Consider the following 22,856-nt stretch of genomic DNA (forward strand, 5'->3'; position numbering starts at 1 on the left):
GGGGAGGGAGGATTGAACCTGCACTAGCCTAATCAAGCAATAACAGAGGCTATGGTACAGTGGATAGTGGTGCAGCTCCATAATATATGAGATGTCCTACATTAGCTTAAAGGGAAACTGATAGGATAGAATTACTGCTGATGGAAGGTAAGAGGTCACTGAAACGTTGTCATCATGAATTTTTGCTGATATTGGTATATGGCACCATATGTCTATGGTGCCACTCCATAGTTCTTGGGGCCCCAGAAAGGAAGAGATCCACAAGCACTTGAAATGCGTTGGCTGTTGCTCTTTCCATGGTCAATTACTGAACCAATAAGTCATTGTTGGGCTCTTGGGTTGTTTTTTTTTTTGCCACACTTTCTGATGCAACAGCATATAAACTACTCAGCTTGGGTGACCACTAACTTTAATGGGCACCCACTTTGCGGAGAGCCAAACCCAAGCCATTTCGCTCTACCAAAGACTTAGGTTGGGTTCACACCTATGCGAATTGGATGTGCCTTGTCTTGGATGGACAACACAAAGAAATTCCAGGGTCCAGAACTGGTGGATCCCCGGGACAGGAGAGATGAGTGTGCAAAGGGGGTTTGTTGGAAGGGCGAGGCCATCGCTGGCTGCTGTAGGTAGCCTCTGACCTCCCCCCCCAGTTCTACAGCTGGTGTGTCAGGCTCAAGCAAGGCAAGCAAAGCTAGATAAAAGGGAAATGTAAATCCTTCATAAGTGAAAAAAAGAAAAGTAAGCTATAATAATGAAAGACAGTTGGGATGAATGCTCAAGTATTATAATGACTGCTAATATTTACAATATGTTTAGAAAGGTATAAAATGCTAAAATAAACGTTATTTTCAATTATGAAATGATTTTATTTTAATTATGAATTAGTTCAATTAAATTCTATCGTAATAATTATATATTAATTAAGAATTCATTCTTAATTAATACAATATTTAAAACTTCATCCCGCGTGTAGGCCATCATATGCCATCCTGGACTTTGAGTGGATATATGCAGGCATCATTGAGATATCATTCTTTTCTGCCGGTGATTCCCTGCAAAGTAAAATCAATCATAGCGGTTGTTCAGCCGATTGACTGTTTTTACTTCCCCCCTGATGTCCCCCCCCCTCCTTCCGCCCTCCAGGAGTTCTACCGGCTCACCCGTGCGATCGGCGAGCCAGAGAATGAATCATCTGGCGGCGCAGGTTTCCCATAAAGCGTAGCGATGACTAGATGATTCCTGGCCATCTCTATGACCTTTGGAGGCCAGGTGCGACATTTATGATGTCACTTCCTGCATCGGCAGATGTAAACACTGCTGTGTTTTTAGCTGCAAAGCCTGAGATCGTTTTTGTTTTGTTTTGTTTTTGAAAAATGTTTATTGGGTTTTTTATATTACATTAGTGTATGGTAAATGAACTTTGAGTCATATAGTCATGTAATTTTGTTTTGTTCTTGATCTCAGTCTTTCCAGCCTAGAGGAGAGCTGTGGGGTCTTATAGACCCCACATCTCTCTGTAAAGAGGACCTGTCATACCCTATTCCTATTACAAGGGATGTTTACATTTCTTGTAATAGGAATAAAAGTGCTCAAAAAACTCATATGTAAACAGTGTTCAAACCACACATGTGAGGTATCACTGCGATCATTAGAGCGAGAGCAATAATTCTAGCCCTAGACCCCCTCTGTAACGCTAAACAGGTACCCTGTTTTAAAGCATCGCCTATGGAGATTCTTAAGTACCGAAGTCTGTGCGCCATTTCACGAGTGTGCACAATATTAAAGCGTGACATGTTAGGTATCAATTTACTCAGCGTAACATCATCTTTTACATTATACAAAAAAAGTCAGGCTAACTTTAGTGTTTTTTTTTTTTTTTAATTCATGAAAGTTTTTTTTCCCCAAAAAATCGTGTTTGAAAAATTGCTGCGCAAATACCGTGTGGCATAAAAGGTTGCAACGATCACCATTTTATTCTCTAGGGTCTCTGCTAAAAAAAAAAACATATATAATGTTTGGGGGTTCTGAGTAATTTTCTAGCAAAAAAAAAGATGATTTTTACATGTAGGAAAGGAGTGTCAGAATTGGCTTTGCCTTCAAGTAGTTAATTATTTAATTATACATTATTTTTGATTATATTTATATATAAAGAGGAACTGCAGTCTGCTCACATAAAATTGTAATAAAAACACCTTTGCCATTCTAAAGCTTCCCTCCAACCACTTTGCATATTATTTTATATATACTGGGATTCTGTACTTGCCAAAATATGCTGCAAAATCTCGCTTCGCTGAGTCTGGCTGCAGCCATTTTAACTGTGGGCAGCTGAAGCTGCTGCCTGTTCACTTCCTGGATTCACACAGACACACAGAGGCACACCCCCAGCTCTGCAGCCCTGTAGCTCTCATTGGCCCTCTTATGACTCGTCCCCCCTCCCTTCCTGGCAAACTCTCACAGAGAGCTGTGCATGATGTCATAAGCCTAGGGGCTAATGGCCAGACAAGAAACAAGAAGTGGGCTCTATAAGGTATTTACTGCAGAAATAAAAAATATTTTACTATCCAAAGTTAAAACAACAACAAGGGCAGAGGATTTAATAGATGGAAAGATGAAAAAATGACTGAAGGTCCGCTTTAAGAGTGTCCATGGCTCCTTTTTATTTCACTGCAAAGTTTGTAAAAATGTGCTTATTATTCAAAATAATATTTTCATTAAAAAAAATCATTCAAAATTACCTGGGGGGGTTAATTGAAAATAATTTTCTAATTTCTTTTTATTTTAATTTAATTTTTTTTTTTATTTTTCTAATTTTTTCTAACTTTTATTTAAAATTCATCCTACATTCGGAAGAGATAATATTAAAATTATCCTAGACAATATTCTAATTATCATGTATAAAATAGAAAAAAAAAGGGTTGCCAATGGGTTGCAGCAGAGCTGAGAAGCAAGCAGCACCGAACAGGTTAAACCTCATTCAGAGGGGGAGCTCGCAGTACCAGCAATGACCAGCAGATGGAGCCGCTATGCATAGCAGAGCCGCTGGAACGCATAACCCGGAAAAGTTGCTTTAATTTCCTGGAACGCATAACGCGGAAGCAACCTGTCAGAACCCGGAAGCTGATGTGTTTCCGGGGTGAGCGGTGAGCAGGGCGGATATGGCAGTTGCTGGCAGCAGGTAATGGGTCTCATTGTTTGTCTATGGGGCTCCGAGTGTGAATGAAGCAGCAGGATGAGAGTCCTGTACAAGGGGGGGCGGGACCAGTGTGGCAGGAGGGAGGGGCCACTGTTATTGGGGGCTGGGTGTCCCCTGTGCGCCATTATTAGACATTGTCATCATTTTACAGTCTGGCTATTGGTGATCATACAGAGGTAAGTCCTTTTTATGCAAAATCTGAGGTCAGGAGGGGCCTTTGCCCCCCCCCCTGTGATCCGTATTCTTCGGCTGCGACAGGTCCCCTTTAAGGAGGCCATTTAAAGGGGACCCATCACATGTGCCCCCATTATAAGGGTCCTCTATGTAGAATCGTTGGTGCTCCACAATTGGTTGGCAGATGTTTTTCTCCCATAATGGTGGGGGGGGACAATAATAATTTCCGTAGAAAAAAATGAACCGCACTCAGGTTGTTGCTCTTAAAATTTCTTCTTTTTATTGAATAGCTTTACTGAAGTTGCATGAAAATAGGTGAGTGTAGATCTCTATACAGGTTAGGAAGGAGGGGGGGGGGGGGGGGAAGAAGTTTTAGGATTAGTTAGGGTTAACCCGGAATTCTTCTTTAGGTTTATTTATTTATTTTTATTTTTTATTTTTTTACCCCTTTTATTTTATTTATTTTCACTTAGGACCAGTTCACACCATAGAAACGCAGTCCGGATGCGTTCCAGATGTTTTTCTGCATGCACATTTTTGACGTGTTTTTGTCCCGTGCATTTTTTCTCCCTCCCTTTTTTTTTTTTTTTAACCTTAAATAAGGACATGTGTGTTCCAGTGCATTTAGGTGCATTCTGGTGCATTCCAGTGCATTTTTGATGCTTTTTATAGCGTTCCAGTACAGTCCACTGCAGGAAAAATGCAGCATGTCCTACTTTTTTTTTCTGGAACTGCGAGCACTGGTGTAAGCTATGCTATTAAAAACCATACAACCTACTTTATATGCGTTTATGATGCAGAAAAAAAAACGCACTGGACTGCATGTGGTGTGAAGTGGCCCTCAACCATTTTGGCTTCAGAAGATTTACCCCCCCCTCATGACCAGGCCATTTTTTGCGATACGGCACTACGTCGATTTGACTGACAATTGTGCGATGCTGTACACCAGGGGCCTCCAAACTTTTTATCCCAAGGGCCACGTTGTAGATTTTACAAATATTCGCGGGCCGAAAAAATTATTTATATATAAATGAATAAAATTTAAATAATCTCATCATAGCCTTTCTGCATGTCTGTGTCCCCATCAGAGTCTCCTTGCACATTGTGTCCCCATCAGAGCCTTTCCGCACATCTGTGTCCCCCATCAGAGCCTTTCAACATATCTGTGTCCCCATTAGAGCCTTTCCGCACCTCTGTGTCCCCCATATCTGTGTCCTCCATATGTCAGAGTGTCCTCATCATCAGTGTCCTCATCATCAGTGTCCTCATCATCAGTGTCCTCATCATCAGTGTCCTCATCATCAGTGTCCTCATCATCAGTGTCCTCATCATCAGTGTCCTCATCATCAGTGTCCTCATCATCAGTGTCCCCATCAACATTGTCCCCATCATCGGTCTCCCCAGCAGAAATTCCAAATCCTCAGTCTCCCCACCATCATTGTCCCCGTCAGCAGTCTCCCCACCATCGTTGTCCCCGTCAGCAGTCTCCCCACCATCGTTGTCCCCGTCAGCAGTCTCCCCACCATCGTTGTCCCCGTCAGCAGTCTCCCCACCATCGTTGTCCCCGTCAGCAGTCTCCCCACCATCGTTGTCCCCGTCAGCAGTCTCCCCACCATCGTTGTCCCCGTCAGCAGTCTCCCCACCATCGTTGTCCCCGTCAGCAGTCTCCCCACCATCGTTGTCCCCGTCAGCAGTCTCCCCACCATCGTTGTCCCCGTCAGCAGTCTCCCCACCATCGTTGTCCCCGTCAGCAGTCTCCCCACCATCGTTGTCCCCGTCAGCAGTCTCCCCACCATCGTTGTCCCCGTCAGCAGTCTCCCCACCATCGTTGTCCCCAGCAGAGTCTCCGATACATGTACATTTGCCTCTTGCCTCGAGCAGCTGTCCTGCACCTCCCGACCCCCGCCCGTTGCTACACACGTGGAAGGATCTCTAATACGAACAGCGGGCGGGATGCCGGGTGGTGCCGCGCTGATGACGTCATTGGTTGCTAGGACAGGCAGTCCCAGCAGCCAATCCTCAGCACAGCATGGCAGCATGGGAGGGTGTGGGGGAGCGGCTTTGTTTGCGGGACCTGCCAGTCATACTGCCGATCTGCTGCTTTTAAAGGCAGCAGATTGGCAATGCTATGAGCCTGGGTGAGCCGCGGGCCAGGGTTTGGAGAGTTTCTTTTGGTGGTATTTGAACACTTGCATATATATTTATTTATTGTATATATTTTATACTACATTTTTATTGAAATTTTCATCATAGAAATTGATAAAAGAAAAGAAACACCATTCGCAACATGGACATGTACAGTAAAGCCCGTATATGCCCTAAATATATAAATACACCAATATATATGTAATATAGTTCTACTTTAACTTTATTGCTATCACATAGTAGCACATACTGAGTCTAATAGACCCTGGATGTCTCCACTGATAATGGAGCGCAGACCGCACTCCCTTTTAGCTTTTTTCTCGGACACAGTGGCCGGGAAAGTGACGGCAGAAACTGAACGTGGTGGAATCCCCCTCACTAGCAGATTCTTACCAGGTAGGGGGGATCAGCAAACAGAAATTTTCTGTTCTCGCTTCCCTTTATTCCCTTTATCCAGTTACACCTGCCATGCCAGTCCCGGGCCGTTGATGCATGTGATGAACAGCTAATAAGTGTCAGTTTACTAATTGGCTGTCACGATGTACAAATAACTGAATATAAAGGGAACATACCATGGTGGTGGTGGGGTCAACTTCTTTCTGATTTATTTATTTATTTTTGTCTGACGAGTTTATTATTGTGTGTGTGTGTGTGTGTGTCAGGTTCCTATAAGGTGTCAGGATGTCACTGTCTATTTCTCCATGGAGGAGTGGGAGTATTTAGAAGGACACAAGGATCTCTACAAGGACTACTCATCCCTCCCTTGGTTGCAGCTGGAAGGGAATAAAACACACATGACCGAGCGGATAATACACCTCGCCCTGGAGATCATCTGTCTGGTGACTGGAGAGGTGAGGAGGATTCTGGGAGGTCACATGACATCACTCTTATCTCTAATAATAAAACACAGACCTGACCAGGGAGAGGTGAGGAGGATTCTGGGAGGTTGCATGACATCACTCTTACTGACCTGACATTTTTGCTGTTTGATTAGAGGTTTCCTCCGGTGAAGTCCGGCGACCATGTGACCATCAAGGTGTCTCCACCTCCCACCCTGACACCTGAGAGGAAGAAAGAACAGAAGATCCTAGAAGTCGCCAAGAAGATCATTGGGCTGCTGACAGGAGAGGTGAGCGGTGCCGGGAATTCTGGGACATTATCCATTAACAGACAAGGGATGTGTCTGGATGGTGACTGTATCATTGTGTGTCAGGTTCCTTTAAGGCAGGGGTAGGCAACTTTTGAAGAAGTAGAGATCTACCTAAACAACATTGAAGAGATCACAGATCACCAGGGTGCAGGCCATTTTGTTTTTGAAGATAAGCAAGGCAGATAGAAAGTAAGAAAGGTTTGAAGACTGCAGGGGTCAGCAGTGAGTGATGGAGGTCGGTATGGCGGGGACAGGAACTTCCCTTCATAATGCCATGATGGACGTGCTGTCACGGTACTCTAGTCAATAAAACTGTTTTGTATTTCTCAGGTGGAACATCTGATCAATGTTAAAGTTGAAGTCACAGAGAGTGAAGAAGAGGTGTGTTTGAGAACTGATGTGCAATGTAAGGAGGAGAAAGTTCCTAAAGATAGATCCAAGTGTGAAGAGGAAAAAGTTCCTGCAGATAGATCCAAGTATACGGAGGAGAAAATTTCCACAGATGGATCCAAGTGGAAGCAGGAGAGAGTTCCTACAGATGGATCCAAGTGGAAGCAGGAGACAGTTCCTACAGATGAATCCAAGTGGAAGCAGGAGACAGTTCCTACAGATGAATCCAAGTGGAAGCAGGAGACAGTTCCTACAGATGAATCCAAGTGGAAGCAGGAGACAGTTCCTACAGATGAATCCAAGTGGAAGCAGGAGACAGTTCCTACAGATGAATCCAAGTGGAAGCAGGAGACAGTTCCTACAGATGAATCCAAGTGGAAGCAGGAGACAGTTCCTACAGATGAATCCAAGTGGAAGCGGGAGGAACTTCCAGCAGATGGATCCAAGTGCAAAGTGGAGAATGTTCCTGCAGATGGATCCAAGTGCAAAGAGGAGCATGTTCCTGCAGGTGGATCCAAGTGGAAGCTGGAGAACGTTCCTACAGATGGATCCAGTAACAGAAACCCACCAGAGAGATGTCCCCGTCCTCTGTATTCCCAGGATTCCACACAGGAAGATCACACCATCCCTTACCATCATCAGGTAGGTAGGACTGAAGTTTCTAATACAAGAGTGACTTTGTATGATCCATAAAGGAGTTTTGTGGACCTGCTGAAGTGACATTCTGAGTCGAATAAAACGGATATTATTTATGTTTTTGGTATTCTTTTATGTATTTCTAGGGTGAAGCTCTGATGAAGTTTAAAGCACAAGTTATAGGTGAAGAAGTGTGTATGGAGGTTGACCAGCAATATGAAGAGAACCAAGCTCCTCCCAAGATCTGCACAGGTGACCAATACATTTCCAATACAAATATTTTCTCTATATTCTGATATGTGTTATTCATGTGTCATGTAGTATGTGAACAGTGTCACGGCCTTTGTCTCCTGCGCTTCTCCTCTACTCCTACATAGGCCACACTTTAAATTTTCTGTACAGGTTACCAGTTTAGAGTTAGAGGAGGTCTATTGCTAGAATTTTTACTCTATGTTCCTCCAAGGAAACAAAGACCACATCCAGATGAGCTTTGTGTATCGTCCAGGAAGCATTTTGGGTGAACCAGACCTTCCAGTGAGGCTTAAAGATGTAAACCTCCAGACATGAAATATGAACAAATCATATCCCTGTATAGTGTGTACTTGTCTCAATTAAGAGCACTAAGTGTCATTTCTGTCTGCTTCCTTGAATGTTTTCTGACAAGTTTCCTGAGAGTAAAGGTGACGAGGAGGAAGCTCCAGCACACAGCCAGTTATTGACAGCCTCAGCTCTGTTCCAGTGTGCTGTGAGAAAGGGGGTATGTCCCTTCCCTCCAATTAGCTCTCAGAGCTCTTCTCACATCTCCCCCACCTTCTGCCTTCTGCCTCAGAAAAGCTGTATAAATTCTGGACATTCAGTGGCTGTAGAATTAAAATTTTGCTGCAGATAGACAGGTACAGCTTATGTAGGAGGATGTGTTTCATCTCTGTGTATATTACCTAAGGCCAGCCACTTCCCTGGGTATATGTAAGGGTTTACAACCACTTTGACTGCTTCCTTACTGCGCTATAACCGAAAGACGGCTACAGCATGGCTCTCTCATTCCGGGAGAGCGTCCATGGACTTCCTCCTGCAACCACACCTCTTGCGTGCCCCCTTTGGCGCACTCTGTGATAGCTGTGTCCTTAGGACACAGCTGATCACAGATCATGGTAAAGGGCCAATCACAGTAGCCATTTAACACATGATCAGCTGTGTCCAATCACAGCTGATAACAATGTAAACAGAGTTGCCGGTTATCGGCTCTCCTTTCTTCACACGCTGTCACATCATGGGGAGATGAGAGCCGGTAACCAGCAATTTTGACAGGGGACATGCACACAGATAATCAGGGCACTGATCATCAGTGCCCACCAGTGTCTCCTCATCAGCACACATTAGTGAAGGAGAAAAATTACTTATTTGCAAAAAGTTTTCTTTTTCAAAATTTTTCCATTTTTTTTGTTTAGCAAAAAATAAAAAACCCAGTGGTGATTAAATACCACCAAAAGAAAGCTATTTCTGTCTTGATAAAATGATAAAAGTTTCATATGGGTACAGTGTTGCATGACCGCGCAATTGTCATTCAAAGCGTGACAGCACTGAAAGCTGAAAATTGACCTGGACAGGAAGTGCCCTGTAGGCAAGTGGTTAAAGGATTAGTTCACCTTTGTAATAAAATAGCCTATGCAAGTCCACAAGCCCCAGTAGGCCATTTGTGCCACCCCCCCCCCACTGAAGCCTGCCAGAAAAACTGCCATTGTTTTATTAGAACTACATCCTATCCTGTTATAACCGTTGGACGCTCGTTCCCAGCAGTGAGCATTGTTTTAGTTCAGAGCCCCACGCACGTGTAGTTTACTTTCTCACCTGTCGCAGCTGATGAGCTTAGCCATGGAAACAGGGAGGGATTTAGGCCTGAAGATTAATTAAAACCTCCAAAACCTTATAATAATGGTGGTAGTTCCATATTTTTGGATCACACAATATTAATGCGATGGTCTATCAAGCACAGATCTTAAGTAAAATTACATTTAAATTAATTTTAGGACACACAGACTCCAGTATATCACCCACATTGTTAGTATAGTATAAAAGATAAGCCTCTATGAGTAAGCCTTGGAAAGGATGAAACGCGTTGGGGTTTTCTACAGGTGGAGAATAGGAGCTGAAGCCATTTTACCTATCTTGTTTACATTGATACAACTGGGAGTCAGTGTCTGTGTGCAGCCATTTTGTTTAAGTCTACTGGAGCCTGACAAGCCAATCTTTCTCTCTTGCACCAGTCTATCCACATGTTGATCTGCCTGATACAGGCTTGGGGCAGTACTATTTTCATTGTTTCTGGCTACATAAAAGATGAGGTTGTGCTGAATAAATACATAGCAAACATGTGAAGACTTATAATAGCGTGCGCCTTTGAGATGATGCCCAACTTCGGTACCCAAAATTTCTCATTTGCTTCCTTGCCACAGTGGCTGGAGAAAGTGACAGCAGAGCTCGGAAGTGATGTAATGCCTACCTCTACTGGGTAGGGGAGATCAGTGAACGGATGGACTACCCATGCTGGTCCTGGGTCTGCAGGTGGGGCAGCGACGCTTAGAAAACATGACAATGACGTTCTATTAGTTACAGGGGACTATAGGGTCAAAAATGTAAAGTTCCACCCTCATTTGTGTTCTTTGTAGAAGTAGGATGGTTCAGTCAAGTATAAATTTTACTCAGACATTGTGTTTCCTACAGATGGATCCAGCAGCAGAATTATACCAGAGAAACGTCCTCGTTCTCTTACCACACAGAATAACCACAGCATCCATCACCATGATCAGGTAGATACAACTGAGGGGCCTTCTCCCTACTGCCTGCCCCTTTATAGTGTGTGGACGCAACGTTGATGCGTTTTTTTTTTTTTTACTTTTCTTTATAGGATGAAGAAATGGAAGGTTTTCAGGTTGTCCTTATTAAAGAGGAGAAAGAGGAGAACTTGGCATTTTCTATGATGATGAGGGAGGAGGAACTTCCAGCAGAGATCGGGACAGGTGAGCAACTGATAATAGGTACAGAAAATATTCATCGATTTTATAGTTATTTGGTCTGTACAGCAGCTGTAGACTCCCCACTTTTCAGTTTCTATAACGTTATACAGTGGGGCAAAAAAGTATTTAGTCAGCCACTAATTGTGCAAGTTCTCCCACTTAAAAAGATGAGAGAGGCCTGTAATTGTCATCATAGGTATACCTCAACTATGAGAGACAAAATGTGGAAACAAATCCAGACAATCACATTGTCTGATTTTTGAAAGAATTTATTTGCAAATTATGGTGGAAAATAAGTATTTGGTCACCTACAAACAAGCAAGATTTCTGGCTCTCACAGACCTGTATCTTCTTCTTTAAGAGGCTCCTCTGTCCTCCACTCAATACCTTTTATTAATGGCACCTGTTTGAACTTGTCATCACTATAAAAGACCCCTGTCCACAACCTCAAACAGTCACACTCCAAACTCCACTATGGTGAAGACCAAAGAGCTGTCGAAGGACACCAGAAACAAAATTGTAGACCTGCACCAGGCTGGGAAGACTGAATCTGCAATAGGCAAGCAGCTTGGTGTGAAGAAATCAACTGTGGGAGCAATAATTAGAAAATGGAAGACATACAAGACCACTAATAATCTCCCTCGATCTGGGGTTCCACGCAAGATCTCACCCCGTGGGGTCAAAATGATCACAAGAACGGTGAGCAAAAATCCCAGAACCACACGGGGGGACCTAGTGAATGACCTGCAGAGAGCTGGCACCAACGTAACAAAGGCTACCATCAGTAACACACTACGCCGCCAGGGACTCAGATCCTGCAGTGCCAGATGTGTCCCCCTGCTTAAGCCAGTACATATCCGGGCCCGTCTGAGGTTTGCTAGAGAGCATTTGGATGATCCAGAAGAGGACTGGGAGAATGTCATATGGTCAGAAGACACCAAAGTAGAACTGTTGGTAGAAACACAACTCGTCGTGTTTGGAGGACAGAGAATGCTGAGTTGCAACCAAAGAACACCATACCTACTGTGAAGCACGGGGGTGGCAATATTATGCTTTGGGGCTATTTCTCTGCAAAGGGAACAGGACGACTGATCCGTGTACATGAAAGAATGAATGGGGCCATGTATGGTGAGATTTTGAGTGCAAACCTCTTCTCATCAGCAAGGGCATTGAAGATGAAACGTGGCTGGGTCTTTCAGCATGACAATGATCCCAAACAGAACGAAGGAGTGCCTTCGTAAGAAGCATCTCAAGGTCCTGGAGTGGCCTAGCCAGTCTCCAGATCTCAACCCCATAGAAAACCTTTGGAGGGAGTTGAAAGTCCGTGTTGCCCAGCGACAGGCCCAAAACATCACTGCTCTAGAGGAGATCTGCATGGAGGAATGGGCCAACATACCAGCAACAGTGTGTGACAACCTTGTGAAGACTTACAGAAAACGTTTGACCTCTGTCATTGCCAACAAAGGATATATAACAAAGTATTGAGATGAACTTTTGATATTGACCAAATACTTATTTTCCACCATAATTTGCAAATAAATTCTTTCAAAAATCAGACCATGTGATTGTCTGGATTTGTTTCCACGTTTTTTCTCTCATAGTTGAGGTATACCTATGATGACAATTACAGGCCTCTCATCTTTTTAAGTGGGAGAACTTACAAAATATAGTGTAGCGCTATGTGCACATATAAACAGTGCATCAGTTTTACCTAAACAAACAAAAAATGTTGTAACACTAAGTGATACAAATTGACGTAAAAAGTGACTACAGTGAATAAATAGCGTGAATCAAAAAATATGAAATTAGACAATGAGTCTAAAAAACATACATGTGTGGTAAGTCAAATAATATAGTCCATAAAAAATTGACAATTATATTGATGATAAAATAGTGGAATAGAAAACCACCACCAAAAAAATCCATAAGTATTAAAGTGCTAAAAAGTAGAAAAAACTCCCGGGATTTCCACGTAAACGGAATTGTTCACTTCTAGCAGATGAATAAGAAGGAAATCACAGATGGGTGGAAGATCAAAATGAGTGACAGGACCATCACCGGAGCATCAAAAGAGGCTTACCAGAATCAGATGACTTGAGAAGACATACGTCTTACAAGTCTCAGAAAGCTTAGTGACCACCAGGTCTGGCGAGATGAATCGTCAAATTATCCTCAGCTTCCAAAAGGGGGGGAAGGGGTCTCACCACAGCTTTAATCGTCCCCAAGACAGTCCAACAGGCCCAGTGGATGTTTCAAAAATCATGCGAGAAGAAAAGCTCACATGGCATGATAACGTTTAAAAGCAACAATTTATTAAAAATGATAAAAATAGAACACTCACATGGTAGGAGATCAGATACAGCTCATATAGAATCAATCGCGGTAATCGTGAGGGGTCCACCCGACATGTTTCGGCGTACAAAGCCTTCATCGAAGATGAATTCCGTTTACGTGGAAATCCTGGGAGTTTTTTCTACTTTTTAGCACTTTAATACTTATGGATTTTTTTGGTGGTGGTTTTCTATTCCTCTATTTTATCATCAATATAATTGTCAATTTTTTATGGACTATATTATTTGACTTACCACACATGTATGTTTTTTAGACTCATTGTCTAATTTCATATTTTTTGATTCACGCTATTTATTCACTGTAGTCACTTTTTACGTCAATTTGTATCACCTAGTGTTACAACATTTTTTGTTTGTTTAGGTAAAACTGATACACTGTTTATATGTGCACATAGCGCTACACTATATTTTGTATTACTTTTTGCCTTTGCCTGTGTCTAGAGGTGTGTTAGCTGCTTATTGTACATTATATTTTTTCTCCTTTTTTTTTTTTTTTTTTTTTTTTTTTTTTTTTAAATATTATTTGGTGCAGTGCTTCACTTATTTCCATAAGTGGGAGAACTTGCACAATTGGTGGCTGACTAAATACTTTTTTGCCCCACTGTACTTGATCTTGTCTGTAAAAAAAACAATTGTGTCATCAGCCTCGTGTTTTCTTATCCTCCCGGTCTTCTTCCACATGGCATCTCCTATTATCCTCCCACTTACTTCCATATGATGTCACCCAATCTCTCCCCCAGCTTCCTTTAACGTGACATCACCCAGTTTTCCCAACTTTTTCCACATTGAAATTGTTTCTCCTAACCTCATCTACTTTGACAGCTGCTCTATCTTCGACAATGTCAATTTTTTTTCCCACTTACTTTTAAGTGACATCACCCAATTTCTCCTCCATCTTCCTTTAATGTGTTATCACCCAGTTTCCTGCCATCTTTTCCCACTTTGACATTGCCTGTCATCCTTCGTCTACTCCCTCTTTGACCTTGCTCATCATCCCTCCATCTTCTTCCACTTTTGAGATTGCCCTCAATCAATCCACAACCACATCACCCATTATCCCCCAATTCTTTTCCATACTGACTTCACCTAACCCCCAGTTGTCTTCCACATTGACATTGCCTATCATAACCCTTCTTCCAGTCTTATTCCGCATTGAAATCACCTTCCATAACCTCTCTGCCCCGCCCCAGTCTTCTTCCGCATTGACATTAATCCCCCCCACTGCAGTCTTCTTCTGCGTTGACATCACTTGTCATTATCACCTCACCCCAATTGTCCTCCCCATTGACATTACTTGTCATAACCTTCCCCTCCCCCACCTCAGTCGTCTTCCATATTGATTGAAATCTGCTGTCATAACCTCCCACCCCAGTCGTCTTCCGCATTGACATCACCTGTCATTAACCCCATCCGGCTTCCATATTGTCCACCCCAGTCTTCTTCCACATTGACATCGCCTGTCATTAACCCCCCCATCCACTGCAGTCTTCTTCTGCGTTGACATCACTTGTCATTATCACCCCACCCCAGTTGTTTTCCACATTGACATTACTTGTCATAACCTTCCCCCTCCCCCACCTCAGTCATCTTCCATATTGATTGACATCACCTGTCATTACAACCAGCTGGATTCCATATTGTCCACCCCAGTCTTCTTCCACATTGACATTGCCTATCATTAACCCCCCACCTCAGTCATCTTCCACATGGACATCAACTGTCATAACCCCCCCCCCACCCCCACCCCCACTCCAGTCGTCTTCCATATTGACCTCACTTGTCATGGCCTTCCCCTCCCCCCACCCCAGTCGTCTTCCATATCCATTGACATCACCTGTCATAACCTTCCACCCCAGTCATCTTCCATATTGACATCACCTGTCATTGCCCCCCCAGTTGTGTTCCGCATTGACATTACCTATCATTAACCTCAGCCGGCTTCCATATTGTCCACCCCAGTCTTATTCCACATTGACATCGCCTGTTATTAACCCCCCGCCCCCCCCCCCCACCTCAGTCATCTTCCACATTAACCTCACTTATCATAACCTCCTTCCCAAAGTTGTCCTCCACATTGATCTTGCCTGTCATCATCCCCTCCCCCTTCACATTGCCTGTCATCAGCTCCCCCAGTCTTCTTCCACATTGACATCACCTATCATAAACTCCTCCCCAAAGTTCTCCTTCACATTAACATTGCCTGTCATCAGCTCCCCAGTTGTCTTTCACATTGTCTGTTGTTTTACATAAATCTTGACTCTTACATAGAATAATCTGAGACCGTGTCCTGTCATTTCTAACTTTTATAACAAGTTGTTTTTTTTTTTTATTTCTCACCAGACGGAACCTACATCAAGAAGACTGCAGAGAGATATCGTAGTTCCTCGCGGAATCACGCCGGTCAGAATAGTGACGTCTGTCCGGGTTCCCCGGAAAATCTCCTCTACAACTCCGACATAAATCTGGGACTTTACATTGCCGACATATCCCCCGATTCTGGCAAGAGCAGTGGGGGGAGCCGGGTATATCGCTGCTCTGAGTGCAATAAGTCTTTCTGCCAGAACGCCGCCCTCGTTCGACACCAGAGGAACCACACCGGTGAAAAGCCCTTCCCATGTGTGGATTGTGGGAAAAGTTTTACCCGGAAGTCGATCCTGGTGGAACATCGGAGAATTCACACAGGTGAAAAGCCGTTCTCATGTTTGGAGTGCGGAAAGTGTTTCACGCAGAGATCAGGTCTCCTCATTCACCGCAAGACCCACAGAGGCCCCATGAAATTTCCATGCAGCGGGTGTGGGAATTTTTTTGCGCTGACAATAAACACTGACACGGGGCAGATAGAGACCTTCTGTGCCGGCTGCCGAAAATCTACCACCCCGCCCCCCATTTTGCCTATTTTGCCTATTTCTCCTATTTCTCCTAAGTCCAATGGATACAATGCAGAAGAGGGATCTATTCCATACATAGCAGAAGAGATAGGCATCCCAGGACAGGAGAATAGCAAAAACATCTCTCAGGAGTCTAAACTTCTCAGCCAGTATAAAATTCCCATAGGGGAAAAACGGTACACGTGTAACGAGTGCAATAAAAGCTTCACGCGGAAGTCCATCCTGGTGGAGCACCAGAGAATCCACACAGGGGAGAAACCATTCTCCTGCTCCCAGTGTTGGAAAAGTTTCACACAAAGATCCGGCCTCCTCATACACCGGAGGATTCATGCCCGCGAAAAAATATATTCCTGCTCGGAGTGCGGTTGCATTTTTACCCAGAAGGCCAGCAATTTTGCCGGCGAAGAGAGTTCCTGCCCTGACTGCCGAAACTCTGCTACCCAGAAGGCTTAGCATGTGGTGCCACCAAACTTCCAGGCCTTCTTGGGGTGCACAAAGTGTTTTCCTCGCAGGTCATAACTTGTTTACAGATGAAGAATACATAACCCCAAAATGTGAGTCTGGAAGAGCTCTTACCTATTTATTGCTTGTTCAACATCATGTCTAAGTGTTGATCTATCACAAGGCTCCGAAGAACTAAAGCCTGACTCCTGCCACAGCTGTTCTTGTTTTCGGGTAGTGTGGAGAAGAGTTAAAGCCTCACTTTGGGCACCATATGTTCTAGCTCCCTACCCTTCCTCTCTGCGCTCAGTAATCCCCATAAGTTCTCACTTATCTTCCATTGTTTTTTTTTTTTTTTTTTTTACAGGTCCTGGTGTATTTTTAGCTAGTGACTGATGACACCACGTTCGAGCCTCTAGGAAGAGGGTTCTGCTTGTTGATTTGATACCTCCCTTGAGCCTACATAAATGCGTGGGCTATGGGCAGACCTGCTGGGGTGGTTGGCAGGGACCTTCTAAGCTTCAAACTTTTCCACTGTGATGTTGAGCTGAAAAAGGCCCAGAAGGTAGGCAGTGGGTAGAGCCTGGCAAGCAGAAGACGGCTTCAAGTGGAACTAAACCTATCGATTTAACTGTTTCCAAAAACTGTCACATTCAAGGCATGCTGTGAATGAAAACCATAAGATTTTCTTGTGCTCCCAACCAAGTTGTCTGACCATCAAATAGTTGGTGTGATAACTGATCACATGTGCATCACCATGGCAACTGCAGATCACACAGAGGCTTAGATGGCAGCTTTTATGACTGTAAAGAATAGGAGGGTTTAGTACAAGCATTAAATTTCTTCTGATAAAGAAGAAAAAGAGCGCACCAGCCTAGTGCATTATCCTTGACAGATTTATTAATTAAAAACAAGATAAAAACTACTCACAAAAGTCGAAGAAAAAATCGCATAGTATATGGCACAGAGGCAAATAATCCAGTGGTAGCAGTTTTCCAGGTCCCAGGAAGGAGGCGTACGGACTACTGCTGGCTAACGCGTTTCGAAGGTTACCCTTCTTCATCAAGGCTCTGATGAAGAAGGGTAACCTTCGAAACGCGTTAGCCAGCAGTAGTCCGTACGCCTCCTTCCTGGGACCTGGAAAACTGCTACCACTGGATTATTTGCCTCTGTGCCATATACTATGCGATTTTTTTTTTTTTTCTTCGACCTTTGTGAGTAGTTTTTATCTTGTTTTTAATTAATAAATCTGTCAAGGATAATGCACTAGGCTGGTGCGCTCTTTTTCTTCTTTTTCATTTATCACTAGGATAATCCCATCCTTGAGAGCAGCAAGGCCGAAATCCATAGTCCTTCTTGAACCCTTGGGACTTTCTAGCCAATACACCTGTGCGCAAGAGTATTTTTGCTTCTTTTTATTAAATTTCTTCTCCCTGGAGAAGATGGGCTTAGGAGAATGAAAATGATATTCTCATTCTAGCATAGGGAGAAAAATAGTCTCGGGGAGTTTAAGAAGTCATGCAGCCACTCAAATGAAGTTGGAGGTGAAGCGGTTTAACCTTAACCTGCGTCGGGGGTTCTTTACTGTCAGAGCCATAAGGATGTGGACCTCCTTTCCACAGTTGGTGGTGTCAGTGGGATGTGTTGTGAATTAAAAAAAAACTGTTACATTGCCATCTTAGTGAATGCAATATACAGGAATATAGAAAATGGTATTGACATAAAGGTTGAACTGGATGGGCTGGTGTCATTGGTGTCTCCTGGACCAAAAAAACGGGTTACAGAACATGGAAGAAGATTAAAAGATAAGATTTACTTGCTTTTAATATGAACGTTTTTGCCCGGAGATGGGCATATAGTATTTCAGGTTTTCATTCTTATCTTTGATTTTACTGGAGAGATTTGGCCTCACTTCCTGTCCCTCAGAAAGGGGGAGGGTTACTAGCACAGGAAGTGAAAGACCAATAAAAATATTGTTATAAAGTCTAACCCTTCCATGCCCTGCTTTTGAAAAGATTGTCCATCACTTCCTGTCCATAAAAGATATAAGGTTACTCTTCCTATTTGGGATGAGTATATCCATAAAAACCTGACACAGCCTCTAACCCTTCCCTGCCCTAACCAAAATAAAGTTTTCAGCTGGAGTTTGGCTTTAAGCATCACTGATCTCCTTCTCACTGGTACCACGTACTGGACAAACGACCCTGACTACCAGTTCTGTTATCAGCCCCCATTAAAGATGTCTCATCTTGCCATCTTAGCAATTTTCAGGTTGACGTGTCCATCCCTGTGGGGATCATCATCAGAATTCAGATCTTAATAAGCATCAGAAAATTCACACAGAAGGAACAAGGACATAAGACATTTTACCATCAAGAAAAGCTTTCCACGCACGCCTGAACATGTTGGTCTTCAGCAGGTTCATGGTGATGAGAAGCCTGTTGTAGCTTAACGTCAGTAGTGTTCTTGGAGATATTGTAGACCAGTGGTTCCCAATGACGAGAGGCCTGTTACAGCTCAGCATCAATAGGAGTTCATGGAGATAACGTAGACCAGTGGTTCCCAATGATGAGTGGCCTCTTACAGCTCAGCATCAATAGGAGTTCATTGTGATATCAAAGACCAGTGGTTCCCAATGACAAGAGGCCTGTTATAGCTCAACGTCAGTAGGGTTCTTGGAGATATTGTAGACCAGTGGTTCTCAACCCCACTCTTCAAATACCCCCAGCTGATTGCTTTTTCAGTATTTTCTTCACCTTGTGCAGGTACTTTAAATCAATGTTGATGGTTTGGTATTCATGATAACTATTTTTTTTTTCTAAAGGAAGTCCTCAAAACATGGGATACCTGAGGACTGAAGTTGGAAACCACTGCCGTAGACTGAAACTGGATCTTGATAACAAAATGAGAATCTGAGGCTTTTTCTGCACTAGGGACATGTTAAATTTTCCCCACAAGGCCATTTTCCTCAGGGCCCTCCACTATTGCGCCTGCATGAGCTTGTTTTTGGAACGTAAATGGCTTTTTTGGAGATATCGTAGACCAGTGGTTCCCAACCTCAGTCCTCAAGTATCCCAAACAGGTCACATTTTGAGGATTTCCTGCACTTTGTGCAGAAACTTTAAATCAAAGTCAATGGCTTGGTATTCATGAGAACTATTTTTTCTAAGGGAAGTTCCCAAAACATGCTCCGTTGGGGATACTTGAGGACTGAGGTTGGGAACCACCGCCATAGACTGAACTTGGCTCTTGGTAACAATGTGAGAATCAGAAGCCTTTTCTGCATTGGGGACATGTTGGATTTTTCCCATAAGGCCATTTTCCTCAAAGGGCCGGCCACTATTGGTCCTGTATGAGCATGTTTTTGGAATTTTTAACCCATGGGTAGCTTCACTCGGGCTTAAAGTCCCAATTTATTCACAAGATCAGTTTTCCTTGACTCCATTCATCCAAAGATCAAAGATCAGGGCCTTTGCAAATGATCACTGCAGTTTTTTTACTAGTTTTTTTTACTAGACCTTACCTATGTTTTTATCATGTGTATGTCCTTTGAGTGTTTTTGTTAATTACCGGTATATTTTTTTTATATTATTTATTTATGTGTGAAAAAAACCTGTGTGCAAATGTCACTAAAATATCCTAGAACACGTTTTTGTGTTTTTTTTTTTTTTTTGCAATAAATATTTAGTTCCATTGTTGTCTGCCTGTGGTTAATGCCATGTTTTGTGGAGGTCATTGGGGTCTCTTCAGATATAGACTTGTCAACAGGTATGTTCCAGGGGAATTCTGTATCTGATCTGACCTGTATGTAGGAAATGCCATATGACCATCTCTGTCCCACCCACACGTACTAATGGGTATTAAGTGACCTGCCCTGATGCTACAGACAGCCCCTCCTAAATACTGATGGGTATGGTAGAAAGTGTGACATGACCCACCATGACATTATAGAGAACCGAATGCTGATAAATGTGACGTGCCCCATGACCTGCCCTGATGTAGTGATGGCCCCTCTCACACACTGATAGGAAGTGTCACATGGCCATACTGATGCAGCAGACAGCCCCTCCAACCCACTGATAGGTAGAAAATGTCACATGACCTGTGGGGTTATACTGCCACCTGCAGAAGAACACTAACAGCACAAAAAAAATAAGCCAGTACAATCCAGTGGCTAAACCCCACCTCTGCTAGAGCACTTCATCCCCCCACCCCCTAAAGTCCAGTGAGGATGGACGTCTTTTCATCAGCTTATAGGCAGGTGCAGTCTGTACTAACCCCTGCAGGTGGCAGTCGACTGAGGCGGCAATGCAGAAGGGAAAGGAAGGTGTGAGGAACTTGGTTCCTCTATGACTTCCTACAGTCACAATGAGACAGCTGTCTGATTTAGCAGCCATCTTGGGTAAGCCTGAGTCTATTTAGGACTCCAGCTTCTGGGTTTGGTGCGCTTTATGTGACGGGACAGGACCCCCATCTTTTAGGGACAGTGCTTAGAAACAGGGAAAGGTTTCAGAGCACTAGGGACAGTGCAGGGACTATGTCTACCTCGCCTAAGGATGCCTTCCCCTTGGGTGTGGGCCAGCCAGGCCACATTCTGCTCCTTGTTGCAGATGCTGTCATATTCTTTTAAGTCTAGATTTCGTAAGTGGCTCTGGATGGCTGTGTCTACGTGCCAGGGCTAGTTGGGTTGTGTTGGACCATTCTACAATAATTTGCTTTTGCCTAACTTGGACTCTGTGTGTTCACTGCCCGCCACACCACACTGCAGCTTGCTCGCAAGCTTCTTGGTTCCAGACTTTTTTTACTGAGGTTTAAGGCTTTTGTTCCTGTTGGACAGGAAATGAGTATTTACACATTCACATGCAGGATTTTCACCAATGTGCATATTGCAAAACACCAAGTTATAACGCTCACTTGTCTTTATAGAGGGAACCATGTGGGCCAGCTAGCTATCCCAGCTGTGTGACACCATCTGATGGAGAGGGCTAGTATAGCAGCTTGACCACAAAATGCTCTACATTGGTTCTCTTTCTGAATGATGTGACTTCTCTCCGAGAACTGGGAATATGCAGGCAAGGATTTTGGTAGGGTTTAAGAGGCAGATGCAGGAGATGGAGGACCTTTATGTTCCTACAAATCCCTTTAAGTACCATTTTAAAGGATACATGTGCTGAATCTTTTTTACATTGGGACCCCCAAGTGTCAGTTCCCCAGTGTTCTGGCTGCCTCAGTAAGGCTTCTTTTACAGTACACCTCAAACTGCCTAGGAGTTCCCATCTGGAATCCCTCCACTATGGTGTTATTGTATCGCTGAGCTCAAGTCAGGACAAAGCCCCAGTGGTACAAAAGGTAATAGCTGTGAGGGATGATCTGATGGATGACTCAGGTAAAGTTGGGGTAGGCTTCCCTGAATAAGTGAGTTTTCAGGGATCGCCTAAAGGCGGACATGGTAGGGACAGACTGGACATACTGGGGCAGGGAGTTCCAGAGGGTGGGAGAGGCTCTGGATAAGTACTGGAGGCGAGCGTGGGAGGAGGTAACAAGGGAGCTAGAGAGCATGAGGTCTTGGGAGGAGTGTAGAGGATGATTTGGGCGATATTTGCAGATGAGGTTGGGGATGTAGCTGGGGGCGATGTTGTGGATGGCTTTGTACGTTGTGGGTAGTACCTCTACCTCATCTAGGAGAAGGGCAGCAGGCAGCGGCTCTTGTGTCTCTTTCCTCCATCATAGCGGCTGTGCATCTCATCCCCTCCTCCTAGGTGTCCAATAGGATCGCCTATCCTTTCAGCCAATCGGGTGATGGGTCTAACACACCTGGGTGGGCTGTGAGCGCATTCTCTGCAGACCCTATTTTGAAGCCTATTAGAGCCTTAGGCTCTAATTAGTGCTTCAGAAAACACCCCTGCCATTGGAATTCATGCACCCGGCATCCTGCAAATGGGCTGGACGCATAGATATGGGGGGGGGGGGGCGTACGCTCTTAATGATTGGGCCGTTCCTGCTGTAGTCATTGATGACTATCCTAGGAGGACTATCCATTAGGACATGCCCATGAACAACCATGATCCAATACATGCGTGCAAGCTGCCCACCGACTGAAATGCAGAAGAGACACAAAGAGTTGGGGCTTATTTAGGAGAAGCATCTAAGGCTGGGTTCACACCGAACGGAGTGGCTCACAGCAGGGGTCCGGTGCGTCTCCATTCACCGTTTCAGGTCCGAATTTTTGGCTGACTTTAGACCTGAAACGGACCAGAAGACACACAGGACTCCTCAGGAGAAGTGTGAACCGACTTCATAGAGAGCCGGTCACAGTCTTGCAATAGCGTTAACCCAGCCTAAAAGTTCAGAGTGAGGTTTAGAATACAAAACCCTTTAGGGACAAATCACCTGAACAATGGATTATATTGCATATTATTAGTGTTGACAAGACGTAAAAACAGACTAATGTGCTTCTGTGAAGTAATCTGTTGT

General features: G+C 43.9%; 1 protein-coding gene across 3 annotated transcripts; it reads left to right on the plus strand.

The window, feature by feature from the left end:
• Nucleotides 1–3,112: 3,112 nt before the first annotated feature.
• Nucleotides 3,113–17,252, plus strand: LOC141104579 (uncharacterized). Of its 3 annotated transcripts, none has more exons than XM_073594193.1 (8): nt 3,113–3,175; nt 6,175–6,363; nt 6,507–6,641; nt 6,993–7,694; nt 7,835–7,940; nt 10,410–10,495; nt 10,594–10,705; nt 15,394–17,252. In XM_073594193.1, the coding sequence occupies exons 2-8, from the start codon at nt 6,214–6,216 to the stop codon at nt 16,392–16,394; spliced, it is 2,292 nt and encodes a 763-aa protein (XP_073450294.1). In that variant the 5' UTR covers nt 3,113–3,175; nt 6,175–6,213; the 3' UTR covers nt 16,395–17,252. The 3 variants fall into 3 exon arrangements, with proteins under 3 accessions (XP_073450294.1, XP_073450296.1, XP_073450295.1); XM_073594195.1 differs by having other exon boundaries at nt 6,220–6,363; XM_073594194.1 differs by lacking the exon at nt 3,113–3,175 and adding an exon at nt 3,261–3,369.
• Nucleotides 17,253–22,856: the final 5,604 nt, after the last annotated feature.

Source organism: Aquarana catesbeiana, linkage group LG08 (assembly GCF_042186555.1).
Source record: "Aquarana catesbeiana isolate 2022-GZ linkage group LG08, ASM4218655v1, whole genome shotgun sequence".
Classification (NCBI taxonomy): Eukaryota; Metazoa; Chordata; class Amphibia; order Anura; family Ranidae; genus Aquarana; species Aquarana catesbeiana.

Bases quoted from the DNA above. Each gene is read 5' to 3' on its own strand.
- LOC141104579 (XM_073594193.1), top strand. From the start codon at position 6,214: ATGGAGGAGTGGGAGTATTTAGAAGGACACAAGGATCTCTACAAGGAC. The intron at 6,642-6,992 runs GTGAGCGGTGCC...TGTATTTCTCAG, and splicing joins TTGGGCTGCTGACAGGAGAG to GTGGAACATCTGATCAATGT. The intron at 7,695-7,834 runs GTAGGTAGGACT...ATGTATTTCTAG, and splicing joins CCATCCCTTACCATCATCAG to GGTGAAGCTCTGATGAAGTT.